The sequence below is a fragment of the Micrasema longulum genome, unplaced genomic scaffold (genome assembly GCF_059751315.1).
Source record: "Micrasema longulum isolate JH-2025_06_02 unplaced genomic scaffold, ASM5975131v1 h1tg000842l, whole genome shotgun sequence".
In the NCBI taxonomy this organism is placed as follows: domain Eukaryota; kingdom Metazoa; phylum Arthropoda; class Insecta; order Trichoptera; family Brachycentridae; genus Micrasema; species Micrasema longulum.
Window position 1 is genome coordinate 171,080 of NW_028278034.1, and position 17,247 is coordinate 188,326.

Below are 17,247 nucleotides of genomic sequence, written 5' to 3' on the forward strand. Positions count from 1 at the left end.
GAAATAATATGCATTCCAAGTTACAATCTGGCCAAGGAAAAGGGTGGCCTATATGGAGAGAGATACAACCCCCACCAAATGGCACCCATAAAAAAGCTTTTAAAACAGTACAAGGGAATTATTTGGTCTCTTGCATCCCTTGCATTTACGGTGGCCACACTGAGACGTGAAGGCTCTCTCACTGAGACGTGGGAACTCTGGACCCTGACATCCACACAGAGACGTGGAGGGTATTTTCCTCCCCCCGAGGAAAAATAGCTGCCAGCTACCTTAAGACTGACGCAGCCTTCAAGGATCCAGTTCCACCAGCCCATCCTGCCTCCTCCGAAAATCAACACCACACCATCCAGGAATCAAGACTGAACCATTCGGTTATCAAAATCACGTCCAACGAGAGTTACAGATTTATTTTAATTCCTCTCTTCCTAACGTAGAGTCTTAGCATTTATTTAAATTAAGTGAGCATTATTTTTGTTTTAATACGTTTGATTTTTATCCATAAAATAGTATAGAATAATCGGATGGGGTGGTGTTTTCAAAACAAATATTTTACCGGTCAAAAAAATACAAAAATTAATAATAAAAGTCATTAAAAAAAACCGTCTACTTTTCCCACTGTTCGATTATTAAAAAAAAAATGTTTTAGATATAAAAATGACTGTTTGCTTCAAATACAAAAAGACAAAATAAATAGTAGTGTTTCTGGGTCACAAAACGTAAGTACGCGACCTAGAACAGGTGGTAATATCTTAATTCCCAAATTAAAAACAACTACAGCTCAACATCATTATACTTACAGAAGAATTTTAGTTTTTAATGAAATGAACAAAGACAGTAAAAAGTACAGTCAGGAATATAATATATTTAAGAATGGAGTTAAAAGTTATATTTATTTTTCTACTTTATCTAAATGTGAAATAATATGCCTACTAATGAAAATAAACGTAAAGATTATATTATATACCGAAACTTTCTAAATAATCTAATTAAAAATTGTAAAAAGGAATATTAATCCAATATATTAGAAATATGTAGAAATTATAACGGACTCAGTATTGATGTAGACATTTTTAACTGCACGTTGCATTTGTACAGAAAATTTCTTCATGGGGTCGATTATTTGGGATAGTTGCTGAATGTACATCTTGAGTGGTTTATGCTATGCATATGTGCCGCATGTAATGTATATGTTTGTGTATGTTTTATATGTGCGTTCATGTGTGTGCGTGGATGGCTCGGAGTGTACATTCGGTATTTTTATTTATTTTAATTTATTACCTCCATGGAAAACGCAAATGTCAACAATTATCTTTTTTTCACTTAAAATTCTTATTTATTTTTTATTTTTTGTCACATTTAATGTTTATATCTTTTTAATTTATGAAAACTTAATTGGTCTTTTTATGTTAAAAAAATGTTGTTTTTAATACTGATTTTGTATGACTGTATGTTTTCTAAATAAAATAAAATAAAATAAATAAAATAAAATATTACTAAATTCAAACTCAGATCCCAAAAAAATTTGTAATGTGATTAATAAAATTTCAAACCGAAAACAAACTCAGTATATAACTCCCGAAAAATTAATAATTGATGATAATATAACTTTACGGATGGCGAAGAAATGGTCAGTAAATTCAATGATTTTTTCACGGAAATCGCTTCATCGCTTAAAGAAGATAATCCTTCACTTAAAATGCATCTTAATGATTTAAATAAAATAAAGTATTGTAAGACGTCACTCTCCATTATGTACACAAGAATCGTTTCTTTCTTTTACGCAATGGGAAACGTTAATGTTAATATATTTATTTAATTAATGTAAATATTACCAATACCAATTACATACCAATGCTGAATCAACTGCTCCACAACTGTATAGCTTTTGTTAGGTTTTTGTTGTTTTCATTGTGTGTTTTGTTATATAAATAATATAGATGTACATAAATACCTTGTTTTTAAAACTGTCTGAATATTTGTTAATTATGTTTGTTTTTTAAGTTAGTCTTCTTTGTTTATTCTCAAATGTAATTTTAAAAAACTAAATTGTTAAGTGTCCTCTGCACGGGAAACCCCAGTGAGGTCACATTATTTTTATTGTTAATTATAGTTTGTAAGCGAAAAATATGAATAAATAAATAAACAAAAAATTGTATTTTAATAAGTTATCTGAAAAAAAAAAAAAAAATTATATCTGACTATCTTTTATGCATTCCAACTTTTATAACTAATATACCTTGTAATTGATAACTACATACATGTTTTTATTTCTCTCCACCTCTCTACCACCTTATCACTTCTGAATCGGATTGTGGTCCCGTGGCTAGTGTCTCAGACTCGGGTTTGAATCCTACTCTACCTCAACTTGATTCCCATTTTCTCATAGTGTTGTAAATAACAAATCGTTGAAAATGGCTCTCAAATAAAATATTTGGGTAAATCTTAGAAACGCAAATATTTCTTTATCTAAAAAATAAAGAAAATCAATTTTAACGCAGTAAATAAATACAGTTTTTAATAGACTCTATCTTTTTTAATTTATTACACCTCTCGACAGAAAAAAGATTGTGATAAGCAATGACTAGTTACCTAGTTCCTACCCGTCTTTTAATAATGTCTTTTTCTATGGCAACACTTTCCGCCTCTTAAGTTGCTTTACTTGTTATAGTTCTACGTTATGTCATTACAGTTGTCAAAGGCAGGAAAATAAGTCTAATTTGTAATTCTTCCTTTGATTCAATTGGATCAGGATACATTTGTTGTCTGTGATTGCATCTCACCTGGCAGGAATTGATCATATGTATTCTCGATACGAGACGCTTCCAGGCAACACAATTGGAGTTTTAATTGTAGGTAAAACTCTTTAATTATAACATAGTGTCGTACAAATTCTTCTTCTTTTGTAAATTTGGAATTTGTGTATCTGGGAAGCATGTTTTCAAGAGATGGAAGAGTAGAAAAAGATGTTGAAAGAAGAGTGAATGTGGGCAACAAAATGAACGGAGCACTAAGCACAGTAATTTCTAATAAAAATATGTCAATCGAAGCTAAACTGGCAGTGCACAACGGAGTTTTAGTCCCAACACTTATGTATGGAAGTGAAACATGGAACTGGCAGAGGAAGGATGAAAGCCGAGTGAACGCGGTTGAAATGCGATCTCTTAGACGAATGTGTGGGAAATCAATGTATGACAGGGTTACGAATGATGAAATCAGGCGAGAGTGTAAATCTGAGACAAGTATAATTGATAAAATTAAGAAAGGGTCTCTGAGATGGTTTGGTCACGTAGAACGAATGGACGACGAGAGAATGGTAAAACAAGTATATATGGCAAAAATGAAAGGCAACGTTAGACGAGGACGACCAAGGAAGACGTGGCATGATCAGATAAACCAAAATCTTAAGTCTGGTCATGTCAAAAGCAGACAGAACCGAAGGGCATGTATGACAAGATGTATGAATGTGGAAAAGGCTAGGATTGTATGCCAGGATAGACGTGTGTGGCGGTCCATTCTCTCTGCCTACCCCTACGGGGAAATGGCGTGATGGTAGTAGGTAGTAAGTAGTAGTAGTAGTGTCGTATCTTATCATCCAGAGTATGTTAATGTGAGAAGTGCTTGTTATCGCCGGGTGACGGCGGTGATCTCAATGTAATGTACTGTTTAGGGGAGTATTAATACTGGACGATACTGGCTAGGAGCCGAGATATTACCTCCGGGCATATACCATGACAATGCAGGTAATGCCGGTGACATTTCAACTCTACCTACAGTAACAATTTACATTAAACACAGATTTATTCAACTTACAAGATATATTGAATGACTGGCATGAAGAGTTCCAGAGATCGTCTCAGCTTGGTAAATCATATCATCAGTTGACTCACAAAATGATTTTTATTTATTTGTTTATTCAATACACAAATACACAATTTTATCATAGAGCACAATTATATTTTTTTATGTCCCGACTTGTTCGAAAATTCCGTGTTAAGTCGGGACTCTTCTATATATAAATCACAAACATTTATAAACATATTAAATAAGATACAAAATAATAATAGAAAAAATATATTGATTATTTGTGTAACTCTTACTGGATATAATATAAATAATTTATGCAACTTTCAGAATATTTCCTATTAAAAATGGAAGTCGCTTCAGTGAATATTAAGGCTGAACCGGGGACTAGCGATGTAGAAGGAGACATTCTTCGTACCGGGGAAGGGGCGCCACGTCACTGTATAAGCCAGGAGGTGAAGGCTGAACCGGGGACTGGCGATGTAGGAGATATTCTCCGTACCGGGGAAGGGGCGCCACGTCACTGTATAAGCCAGGAGGTGAAGGCTGAACCGGGGACTGGCGATGTAGGAGATATTCTCCGTACCGGGGAAGGGGCGCCACGTCACTGTATAAGCCAGGAGGTGAAGGCTGAACCGGGGACTGGCGATGTAGGAGATATTCTCCGTACCGGGGAAGGGGCGCCACGTCACTGTATAAGCCAGGTGGTGAAGGCTGAACCGGGGACTGGCGATGTAGGAGATATTCTCCGTACCGGGGAAGGGGCGCCACGTCACTGTATAAGCCAGGTGGTGAAGGCTGAACCGGGGACTGGCGATGTAGAAGATATTCTCCGTACCGGGGAAGGGGCGCCACGTCACTGTATAAGCCAGGTGGTGAAGGCTGAACCGGGGACTGGCGATGTAGAAGATATTCTCCGTACCGGGGAAGGGGCGCCACGTTACTGTATAAGCCAGGAGGTGAAGGCTGAACCGGGGACCAGTTCTCACCTGCCTTGGACAACCATTGATATAAATATCTTCTTGAAGATGGACAACTCTCCCGACGTTAAACAAGAATGTTTGGATTCCTCGCGTAACAGGGAAATACCTTCAAGTAAGTGATACTTCCTCCCACATTATCTGCTCCGAGGTTACGTATACGGACTGTGATGGATGATGGTACGTCAAATTATTATTTTGGGTCTAATGATGGATCAGAAACATACATTTTATCAAAACCCTAAAATGGAAATGAAAAAGATTGCAAAATTTTTTTTGGGAAGCATTGCAAGTTTTAATGATAAGGATCCTTGCGAAATGATTTACAAGACAATTATTAAATCACACAATTACTTCTGTGCAGCATATTTTTTTTATCATACCAAGAGTATTTAGTAAAGCTTTTGACAGGGTTTGTCCTAAAATTTTGGTAAAAAAGTTAGATTTGTTAGGAGTTAGAGGGAATATGCTGAATTGGTTTTAAAGTTATTTAACTGGTAGAAATATGACAGTTAATGATTATATGTCACAGCCGTTTTTGGCGACAAGTGGGGCTCCTCAAGGATCCCACTTAGGACCGATTTTGTTTAGTATTTCTGTAAATGACGTAATAAAATTTTTCGCAGATGTTAATATTCTTCTGTTTGTTGATGACTTCAAAATATATAAGATTTAAAAAAATTAAACTGATTGTTCTACTCTTCAGGAGAATATAAATAGATTATACAATGGGTGTAGTTTAAATAAACTTCAGTTTAATATAGGTAAATGTCAAAGTTTAACCATTTGTAAAAACCCGATCAAATTGACTTATTTGTTAAGTAGTACAGATTTGATAATAGGGTCTTAAATAAAAGATCTGGGTATTTTGCTTGACGAGAAACTACAGTTTGCCTTTCATATTAATCAGATCGCTAATGATGGAATGAAAATGCTTGAATTTGTTTTGAGAGTAGCATCAAATTTTAAAAATGTATTTACTGTTAAACAATTGTACTGCACTTGAGTAAGGAGTAGACTTGAATACAATTTTTCAGTTTGGTCCCCGTATTATGAAATTCTTCCTTATGCTATTGAAAGGGCACAAAATAAACTCTTGCGCTTTACAAACTGTAAATTAAAAATACTTGTAGAAGCCTTAAATTATGATTTTCTTAGAAGTTAAATTAGACTACTTGAATTGTCAGACCGACGAGTTATAGCTGATGTGTTATTTTTATTTAAAATAATGAAATCAATATTTGACAGCTCTGCTTTACTTGAACTAATTTAAATTCGAATACCTGGTAGGTGGCAGAATCGAAATAGGTAGAATTATTTAATTGTAACAATTCTCATACCAACTTCGAAATGCATTTACCTATATCTAGGATCTATAGGTATGGAAATAAGTTTGACCAAATATTTGACATTTTCAACACAAACTCTGTTAATGCATTAAAACGTAATTTCACTCATTACTTTTTAAAAAAGGAATAAAATTATTCAAAAATATATTATTAAATTCAACTTTGTTTTCTTGGATACGTATTTTTGTTTATTTTTTTATACATAAATTATACATTAACATTTGTGGATTTATTGCCAAATTCCAACTTCTTCCAACCAACTGACGAAACACCGGTGTTATTAAGTTTATGTAAGTTTTCATATTGCTCCAAAAAACGTATTATTTATAAAGTATTATTGTAGCATTATTTTTCTTTTTCATTATTACCTAGCTAAATACAAGCCTCTTTATGTTTATGTTAAATTATTATTTTTTTTTATTTGAAAATTTATTTATAAACCCTTACGGATTATAACATTCATTTTACATAAAATAATATATACATTTTTCATTTATACTCTGTTGTTCAAAATAATATTTTTTACATCTTTTGTAAAGTTTGTCTGAGTCTTTTGTTTAGTTTTGTCTGGTAGTTTATTGTATAATTTCAGTCCCTGGTTCATTAGTCTTGATTGTCCTTGTCTTGTTTTAGAAAGTTGTATATGGTATTTGTCTGATATTCTCGTATTATGTCCATGTTGACTACAATTTTTTACTAGTTTTAGTTCTTCGTCTATAATTACATTAGTGGCTAATTTATGGATAAATTTTAATGATTCTAGTTGAAAGAGTTCAGTTTTATTTAATTGCTTAGTTTGTTTAAAAAGTTCCCTAGTTGCAGTTAAATAGGGATTTAATTTTACTTTGTTATTTTTATATTTAGAACATAAGATTTTCTCACGTTAATTGTTATCTTTTATTTGTCATCTTAGATATGTTATGTTTCTTTTTTACCTTTTTGCTGTTTTTTTTAAAAATATTTTCTTTCACTAAGTTTAGTTTTAATTATTCAACTATATTTCATATTATATATAACATAATCAATTGTTCACTGCTGTGATTATTACTGTAAAAAATTTTACTGTTAAAGGTTCTTTGAACCGTTGGTATAAAAATAAATAAAAATATAGGTTGAATGGATATTTAATTAATGATGCCTTATAAATGCAAAAAAAAACCTAGTGGCTCGTAGCATTATTTATTTTCTCCCGAGTGCTCTTTTCTGCCGGTAAAGTTTGTCCGAGTTATCTCGGGTGTGGGAATTTTAATTTAAAAAAAGATTCAAAGAGATTTCAAACATTGTTCATGTTTTTGTTTCAGGTTTACAGACAACCCAGGAATATTTCGCCTGTTCAGAGTGTCAATATAATTGTCCTCAAAAAAGCGATTTAAAACGACACGTGTTGACTCATATCAATGAGAAACCATTCTCGTGCTCAGTGTGTCAATTTACGTGTTCTCGTAAAAGCAATTTAAAACAACACACGTTGAAGCATACCGGCGTGAAATCATTCTCATGCTCGGAGTGCCAAATAAAATGTTATCGAAGAGGCGATTTAAAACGACACATGTTGACTCATAGTGGCGAGAAACCATTTTCCTGCTCAGAGTGCCAATATAAATGTTCTCGAAAAGAAGATATAAAACAACACATGTTGACTCATACTGACGAGAAACCATTCTCATGCTCAAAGTGTCAATTTAAATGTTCACGAAAATACAGTTTGAAATCACACATGTCCACTCATACTGGTGAGAAACCATTTTCATGTTTAGAGTGCCAATATACGTTCTCTCGTAAATTTCATTTAAAATCACACATGTTGACTCACACAAGCGAGAAACCATTCTCATGCTTGGAGTGTCAATTCAAATGTTCTAAAAAAGGCGATTTAAAACGACACATGTTGACTCATACTGGCGAAAAACCATTCTCATGCTCAGAGTGCCAATTTAAGTGTTCTCAAAAAAGAGATTTAAAACGGCACATGTTTACTCATACTGGCGAGAAACCATTCTCATGCTCAGAGTGCCAATATAAATGTTATCGAAAATGCGATTTAAAACGACACATGTTTACTCATTCCGGCAGAAACTATTCTAATGCTCAAAGTACCAATCAAAATGTTCTCAAAAAAGCAGTTTGAACGTACACATATTGGCTCGTAATCAAAATGTTCACCCATGTTGCCGATAAACCATTCTCATGGTCAGTTTTATCAGCAATAATTTCTTCGGTATTTGCAAAAAACCCCGAAAAACAAGATGTGATCAGCATAGGACACCAAGCTTAGTATCACATACATCTAAAATATTGACAAATATCACAATGAAAAGAGCAGAAAGAAAAATTGGCTTTAGGAGAGGAATGGGTAATAGAGATTTAGTATTGTATTTGAGACTGGAAAAAAGAATCAGAAAGAACAAAAATACATACATAACTGTAACGTTCGCGTTACCACGATTTTGCGCTGGTTCATCAACCGCGTCTGCCGCAGTCGCGCTTCCCGGCGTAAGTGAGAAGCCGCCCTCCCAAACAGAGTCCAAGATAAAGTCGGAAGGTAGGGGCGCAACTGCGCCGACTTCAAGTCAACCTCGATAGCCCCGAAACGGACTTTCCCCCCGGCCCAAGTGGCGTAGAGAGGCAAAGGAAGTCAGCTGGCGGAGCGAAGAGCAAAGAGCGGGGAGTACATAGGTCGGAGAACTCAATGAAACACGTGTTGACTGTTCAGAGTTAGGAACTTAACTGATTTATGATATATATATATATAAAATCATACTTAGCAAATCGGAACCAGTATACATATCTAAATGAAAAAAAAGCCAAATACAAACAGAACATTTTGGAGTACCGCAAGGATCTATTTTGGGTCCACCATTTTTATAAAGTTTATATATTAATGATTTATCACTGTTCAATTTTAAAGGAAAAATTATTATGTATGCCGACGACATTGAACTATTCTATTTAAAAATCAAATAGACTTTTTAACAAACAATATGTCAATCGAAGCTAAACTGGCATTGCACAACGGAGTTTTAGTCCCAACACTTATGTATGGAAGTGAAACATGGAACTGGCAGAGGAAGGATGAAAGCCGAGTGAACGCGGTTGAAATGCGATCTCTTAGACGAATATGTGGGAAATCAATGTATGACAGGGTTACGAATGATGAAATCAGGCGAGAGTGTAAATCTGAGACAAGTATAATTGATAAGATTAAGAAAGCGTCTCCGAGACGGTTTGGTCACGTAGAACGAATGGACGACGAGAGAATGGTAAAACAAGTATATATGGCAAAAATGAACGGCAACGTTAGACGAGGACGACCAAGGAAGACGTGGCATGATCAGATAAACCAAAATCTTAAGTCTGGTCATGTCAAAAGCAGACAGAACCGAAGGGCATGTATGACAAGATGTATGAATGTGGAAGAGGCTAGGAGTGTATGCCAGGATAGACGTGTGTGGCGGTCCATTCTCTCTGCCTACCCCTACGGGGAAATGGCGTGATGGTAGTAGTAGTAACAAACAATGACATAAACGAAGATCTGACTATGTTGACTAAATGGACGAACACAAACTTACTTACACTTAATGAAAAATAAAAGCAATATTATCCATTTTGAATCTAGAAAAAAATGTCATAAAGTAAATGCCTACATAAATAATGAACGACTTACTGAAATTGAACATGTTAAATACTTAGGATTAATAAAAGATAGACAATCGACATGGAAAATTCATATGAGCAATTTAATTAGCAAAGCGGCGACATTTCGTCTTTTTAAAAATCTAAAATTTTGTTCGAAAAACGGAAAAAATTCTAATGCATGAAGCCTATGTAAAAACTAAAATATGTTTTATGCAACTACTATGGGGAACAGGATATAAAAATGTTATAAACATACTACAAAGACAACAAAATAAAATGTTAAAGTTAGTTTATGACCTTCCCTATCTAACAGCAAGTAGAGTACTTTTTAAACTAACTAAGCAATCAAATATAACTGAACTCTCAACTAGAATCGTTAATATTTATCCATAAATTAGCCACTGATGTAATTGTAGACGAAGAACTAAAGCTTGTAAAAAAATGTACTAAACACGGACATAATACGAGAATATCAGAAAAATATCATAAAACAAGACAAGGACAGTCGAGACTAGTAAACCGGGGACTGAAATTATACAACAGACTGCCAGACAAAACCAAACAAAAGACTCTGACAAATATTTCAAAAGATGTAAAACATATTATTTTGAACAACAGAGTATGAATAAAAAATGTATATTTTATTTTTGTTAAATGAATGTAATAATCCGCAATGGTTAATAAATAAATTTGCAAATAAAAAAATTTTTTTTAAAGAAATTCTCAAAATTACACACATTATAAAGCGGAGCGCGTGCGTGGCTTTGCTTTTACTAAAAATATTGGTATTGAAAACACGGAAATAAAATGGTTTGAAAATTACCTCAACAATCGCATGCAAATGACAAAGGTTAATAATGAAACGTCAGATCAACAAAAAAATGATTTGGGAGTTCCACAAGGATCTGTTCTGGGACCACTATTGTTTATTTTGTACATAAATGATATGACTTTAACATTGTCTGATTGCCAAGTTCGACTTTTTGCAGATGATACCTTAATTTATGTAGCTGATAACGAATATGATTCAGCAATAAGGAAAATAAATGCAGAATTAAAAACAGTCTCCAAATGGCTTAAAGCAAATAAGCTAAAACTAAATGTAGGAAAAACAAAATGTATGATAATGGGTAAGAAACGCTGTTTTAACAGTGATCACAGTGTTGAATTAGATGGAGAAGTTCTTGAGAATGTTGAAAGCATAAAATATCTAGGAGTTTGGATTGACTCTAAATTATCTTTTTCAAAAAATGCAGACTATACGAGTAAGAAAATCGCAAAGAAGGTATCCCTGTTAGGAAGGATAAGGAATAAATTAGCCATTAAAACCTCTCTGCTGATATTTAAAAGTATTATCGTTCCCCACATTGATTATTGCTCCAGTGTTTTATATTTAAGTAATGAAGGAGATCTAAAAAGACTCCAAATAATACAAAACAAAGCGATGAGGATAATATTAAGATGTGGGAGACGAACAAATGTTAAGAAAATGATTCCACTTCTAGATATCATGACAATTGATCAAAGAATCAAATTCAATGTTGCCAATGAAATAAACAAAATTATTAAAGGAATAGTTCCGAGATATTTTCAAAATAAACTAAAAAATAATGAGTTCTTTCATAGAAACTATGCAACAAGAGGATCTAAAAATATAAGACTGGAAAAAAAATCAAAAGCAATGTCACAGAACTGCCGCATGTACAAGGGAATAAAACTATTTGAAGAAATGCCAGAAAGCATAAAAAATGAAATTAATGTAAATATATTTAAAATTAAATGTAAAAAGTATGTATGTGAAAAATATTAGGTAGTAAATAGTGTAAATAGTGAATATAATTAATGAAAATGTACATATGAAACAGTTAATATTATAAATTAGGATACTAAGTGTATAATAGTGATAAATAATGTTAGAATAAGTATAGATGTAAATATTGTGTTGTAAATATATATTAGACTATGTAAATACATAGAACTAAATAAATAAATAATAAAAATAATTTAAAAAAATAAAAAAAGATATGTACATTTCATAGCCACATAAAACAGATTCCACTACGCCCCCATGTGAGGGTTTTGTCTAGTGGTAGGCCGAGATATTTAACCTCTATTGTCCAGGGAATGTTGGAATATAATGAACTGTATTGTCAAGGGAATGCAGAATAGAAGCAGCCCGAACAAGATTTAACAAAATGACAAATATTCTTTGTGACGATAATACAAACCTTAAGCTGAGACAACGAATGGTCAAATGTTACATATGGTCTGTCCTACTGCGCGGTGTAGAGGCATTAAAAGTCCTCTAAAAGTTAAGTTAATATTATAAACCGTCTCGAAGCATTTGAAATGTGGATCCACCGTAGAATGTTAAGAATATCTTGGGCCGATATTATTACCAGAGCCAATACTATTAGAGAACTATTCACCACTGTTTAGCTCCGTAAGATTTCATATTTTGGCCATGTGTTGAGAGGTGCTAAATATGCCATACTTCAGCTTGTCACGAAGGGGAAGATCGAGGGACGAGTCACGAGGGAGCTCGTAAGAAGTTGATATAAAGTTTTAATATTATATAGTTGAAATTAAACAGAGTAGAATGAGGAACTTCAGCCCTACGGGAAATTGGATACAAAAAATGTTTTCTTACGCGGGGTAAAAATTAGAGCATTAAATTGTACTACAAAATTTCTTGGAAATGTACAGAAAAAATAATAAAAAATACTTTGATAAAAACGCACTACTTTAAACGACGTCACTGGTTCATGTGAATCAACCTATGATCTGAGAGCTATGGAAGATTTCCGGTCTGCTTGTCGCTTCTGGACCAATAGGAAGAACTGAATGAGAATAAGCGGAAATGAACCTCTGACGTTACACGCGGAGTTATTTCAGAAATACAAAACTTTGAAAAATCGTAGCGCCGATAATACGATATATAAAAATTAAAAAAAAAAAATTATACTTAGTTTAACAGTCTATTAACAAATAAAATTTTTAAAAAAAAACACTGAACTTCCTCATTATGAAATTTCGTTCTGGAATCGACAACAGTGCTGAAATATGGGCGTCACCTTTACCAATAGGGTGGTACCTACCCTGCATCATGCATCCCTTATTGGTAGATCCAGACGAGCGCCACACTGAAAGGCGTGGCCATAAAAACACATGTAATCTGTACACGCCGCCGAAGGAGACACTTGGCATCAAGCACTCAGCCGCTCGGGTTGCTATCAGTCTCCGGACTTCCCTGGCCATACTGCCAGGTCGAAATACGCGGCCGCCCGCCGCCACGTCCAAGTCGTCTCGCCTACCAGCAGCGTAGGTCTCAACACTGCCGCCGACGCAGTCCAGCACCCTCAAGTCAGAGGACGTGCCAATCAAGCCAGAGGCTCTCGCCTACCACCGGCGTAGGCCTCGCCACTGCCACCTTCGCAGCCTAGCACCCGCGCGTCAGAAGACGCCACGCTTTCCCCGAGAAGCCATCTACCCCCAATCGCCGTGCTCTTCTTCGTCATCTGACGTCCAGCCCGGACCTCAGCAGCCTCCAGATTGCGCGACACCCGCTCCCCGCCGGTGCCCAGCTGCTCGAGAACCCGAAAGGTTCATTACGTCTTCGTCTCCGGGTAAATTTAAGTTACCTTATTATTAAGTTATATTATTAAGATTAAAGCTAATAAGTAGGTTAAATACTTTTTTGTATATTTCGTATGTTTTTTAAAATTATATTATACATGCAAATTTTAAAATTAATTATTGCCTTCATTAAATCCTTCCTCTCAACATTAAAGTATATTGCAATCACCAAATACGATGATAAATAAAAATATTATTTAATTGAATAAAATCAACAGAAAATCCCATATTTCTACTGTGTTATCTTAATAAACTTGTAAGCATCTTAATAACAATGAAGTATTATCAAGAGATTGCGTATAATATCTTCTGATTGGTTACGTGGTACAAAATTATAAAAAAAACATTTTAGGTATCGAACTTAGAGTATTTATTACTGAACGTCGAAACATAAAACATATCAAATAAAATACTTAAGCGCGTTATAATCTTTTGAGCAGTCAATCGGTTCGCACGTATTTGAAACTAACGGCAACAAATGAACATTTCAATGGATCGTTTGTTTTTATTTATTTATTTAAATCTTAAAGTAGGGCACACATATCATACATATTGTTATGTGTGTTCTAATAATAACATTGCAAATATATTTAATTTATAAATTGTTTATCACATATGTCTTGACCATTATTTTAAATTTTGATATGTTTTTTTCTTCATAAATATTTTTTTCCATTTCGTAATACTTTTTAATTGCTTTAAATAAAATGGAATTTTGTGACTTTGCCTTTTTCCTAAATGGAAGTCTAATTTTGTTCTTTTCTCTAGTATTGTGATCGTGTTCACGCTGGTTTCGATCAATTTTTTTCCAAAATTCTGTTTTTTTATTAGAGTTTATAATTTTATGAACAAATATCATTGTATTGTAAAATATTCTTTGTTTATATGTTAATAATTTCATTTCATTTACAATCGACTTTACCCTCGTATATCTGTTTTTTTTTCAAAATGATTCTAAAGGCTTTATTTTGTAATACAGTTAGTTTATCTATGTTTTCTTTGTTTGATAAAAATAAACTGCTACTACAGTATGTATCTTTGTCCAATTACCTTATAAAATAAATTTAGAAAATTTGGTACGGGAACAAGACAAAAGTAATTTTCGAAAATTAATAAATTATAATGTGTAGTAATTACTAAGCACTAAACATCCAAATGTAAGACTACTTAATTATCGAGTAGCAAATTAGCTCACGCTTATTTGAAACGAACCACCACATTATTTATTTTTTTTACCGAAAAATATAGCATATCGTATAGTGGGTAGAAAAATTATAACATTTTAATTGAAATATTTATTTGAATATAAATCTGATTGGGCCAGCTCTCAAAATTGGTTTATTATATCGATATATTATCAACAGCCGTTTCGTTCTGTAAATAAAACATAATTCAAACAATTCAATTCAATAATAGTATAATGTTTGTGATATTTAATAATTAATCGGTTTAAACACAGTGCTTACAATAGTAAGCACTGTGCAGTGGATGAGATATTAATATCATACTTACTTTTAAAGAGCTCTTGACAATACGGTTTTGTCGAGTGACAGTGCAACAAAAACTCATTTTTAATGTTTTTCCCTCAGTGTCATATCAATAGTTTATCCTTTAAACTGAGTATGACAACTTCGACACTTTTAAAAGTTTTAAAATCGCCGGAAAAACGTCCAATGATAAATGCGTAATTAAAAACGACATGAAACCCACGGACAAAAACGGTGAAATATATCATTTTTCTATGACTTTGATAGTATTGCCAGTCTGAATGTTGTTTGGAATTAACCACTTTTTTGGATATTTGTCATGCACTAATTGAATTCGGCGGCCTCCGTAGTGTAGTGGTTAAGACATTTGGCTCACACATGGAAGGTTCTGGGTTCAATTCCTGGTGAGAATTAGAATTAGAAGATTAAATGTGATTTTCTTAAGGCTGGGCGTACCGTGCTGTAATTCACCACTGTAATTGGGCCTCAAGGCTTGTTGTGGTGCCAAAAAATAATCGGTCTTGTAGAAAAGTCCTGCGATTAAATATAGCAGTTAAAATTTTAAAAAATTAAAAAAAGAATTCTCTCCATATTTTTATGTATATGGCAATGTGTTGATCATCACTATATGACTTTCGGATTCTGAAATACCATTCTTGACATAACAAGATTCCAGCAAGTTTTGTCAAAACTTGTCTCTTCAAATTTAACATAACAATATTCCAGCAACTTTTGATAAAAACTTGTCGCGTCAAATGTTTCTTTTCAACCTTCCATCAATCTTAAATCAAGTTTCACTGCTATCTGAGATCTTCAGTAATATAAATTAGTTAAATGATTTAGTTCTATGATTAGTGTATGTTTATTTTTAATTAATTAGTTTAACCCTTAGGCTGCTACGCAGTTTTTCAGGAATCTAATCAGAAATCCTCTTATTTATACATTTCAAAAATATTTTATCGAATTCGTTGTTTTCCAAACACACTGCTGTTTTATCAATTAATAGCAATTCCAAGAAAAATCTTCAATTTCATAAATATCTAATTCAAGCCCAATGGAGTGAGCAAGATAGACAATTCGTGCTGCAAATGGACAATTTTCGTACAGCGGTTGTAAACCCTTTCTTAATTGAAAATAAAAACAAACAAAACTGATCTCGCACAGCAATCTCAAGGCGCATTGTTTGAATAGTTATTATTGAAATGAAATGATTATGATAGCTTTTTTGATGGTTGCGGGGCAAAATGCTCTGTTATATATTATCAAACCTACCACTTCCATCAATGCATGCTAAACAAAAATTGTGTAAAATATATCTTGAAATTAGTTGCAACAGAGAGGGAAAACATTTTTGCCAAGGGAATATGGAAGTCTAGGCATTTACAGGACTTATGATCTGTCATTGGCTGGTTTAAATGACCTCTTTACACACTACAAAATATTCACTATTTTGGGGGTATGTTTATACATCCACATTCATGGCTATTTTTACATTACCTCAACTCTTCCATCTGTTGACTTTTGCAAACTCAAAGAGCTGAAACCTTTATTGATGTCAGTGAGTTTCATCTGGATAAATTATTTTACCTCCTAGGATGCCTAAAAATACTTTAAATTTTTTATGCAAGTTATTTTAATCAACAATATTTTGAGTATGTCCAAATGTTTGTAGGGAGTTATTTAGATTGAAACTTAAAAGTAACCGGTAAATGTACTAAGAAGTGATATTATTTCTTGGTAAATGTTATAATATAATTTTAATTAAAAAAATTATGTTTTTGTATAACTGTCTCACAAATTGATATCTCTTCTAAGAAAAATATTCCGTTTCACCAAAAGCTAGTTCACTCATAATGGATTGAGCGAGATAGACAACAGTTACCAAAATTACAAACAGCTGAGGTAAATTACATATTTTTTACATTTATATATATTTTTAATCTTACTTTGTTACTCTAACTAACAATTTTACTCTGCAAAGCGTCCTTTTTATTGTGAACAAATTTACAAGATATATCATTCAAAATGATAACGGATAGTGAAAGTAATAAAGAAATAATAGTACCTCACCGAGAAACTCGGAGGCTTAGCAGCTCAACCTATTCCGAAAGTGAATAAGACAATAACGATCATTTTTTAAGTGATAGTGATAATAATTTATAATATGACTCTTACAAATAGCACGAAATCGAAGAAGCTTTTTCTAAAGTATTTTTGGATCAATATCGAGCTGATATACCTCATTTACGTTTAGTTTGTAGAATAGAGTTTGTATAGTAATAATTACGTTTTGTTAGTAGAGTAATAATTACTACCTAATGAACAGCTAAAACATTTTGATTTCCCATTACCGTGGGT

The 17,247-nt window shown here is 33.2% G+C and overlaps 1 protein-coding gene and 1 long non-coding RNA gene across 2 annotated transcripts; one reads left to right on the top strand and one right to left on the bottom strand.

Annotated features, from left to right (window-relative positions):
• Positions 1-2,690: 2,690 nt before the first annotated feature.
• On the top strand, positions 2,691-8,433 carry LOC148278682 (uncharacterized). The gene is made up of 3 exons (XM_088231012.1): positions 2,691-2,849; positions 4,132-4,896; positions 7,432-8,433. The coding sequence occupies exons 2-3, from the start codon at positions 4,149-4,151 to the stop codon at positions 8,256-8,258; spliced, it is 1,575 nt and encodes a 524-aa protein (XP_088087138.1). The 5' UTR covers positions 2,691-2,849; positions 4,132-4,148; the 3' UTR covers positions 8,259-8,433.
• A 5,996-nt stretch (positions 8,434-14,429) lies between these two features.
• LOC148278683 (uncharacterized) lies at positions 14,430-15,122 on the bottom strand. The gene is made up of 2 exons (XR_015823119.1): positions 14,915-15,122; positions 14,430-14,776 (listed from the first exon to the last, which is right to left on the bottom strand). It is a non-coding gene; the product is annotated as an uncharacterized LOC148278683 (long non-coding RNA).
• Positions 15,123-17,247: the final 2,125 nt, after the last annotated feature.

What these genes read in the sequence shown, in the direction of transcription:
- LOC148278682 (XM_088231012.1), top strand. Translation starts at nt 4,149, where the DNA reads ATGGAAGTCGCTTCAGTGAATATTAAGGCTGAACCGGGGACTAGCGAT. An exon ending in TAACAGGGAAATACCTTCAA is followed by an intron (nt 4,897 to 7,431) that starts GTAAGTGATACT and finishes TTTTTGTTTCAG; the next exon opens with GTTTACAGACAACCCAGGAA.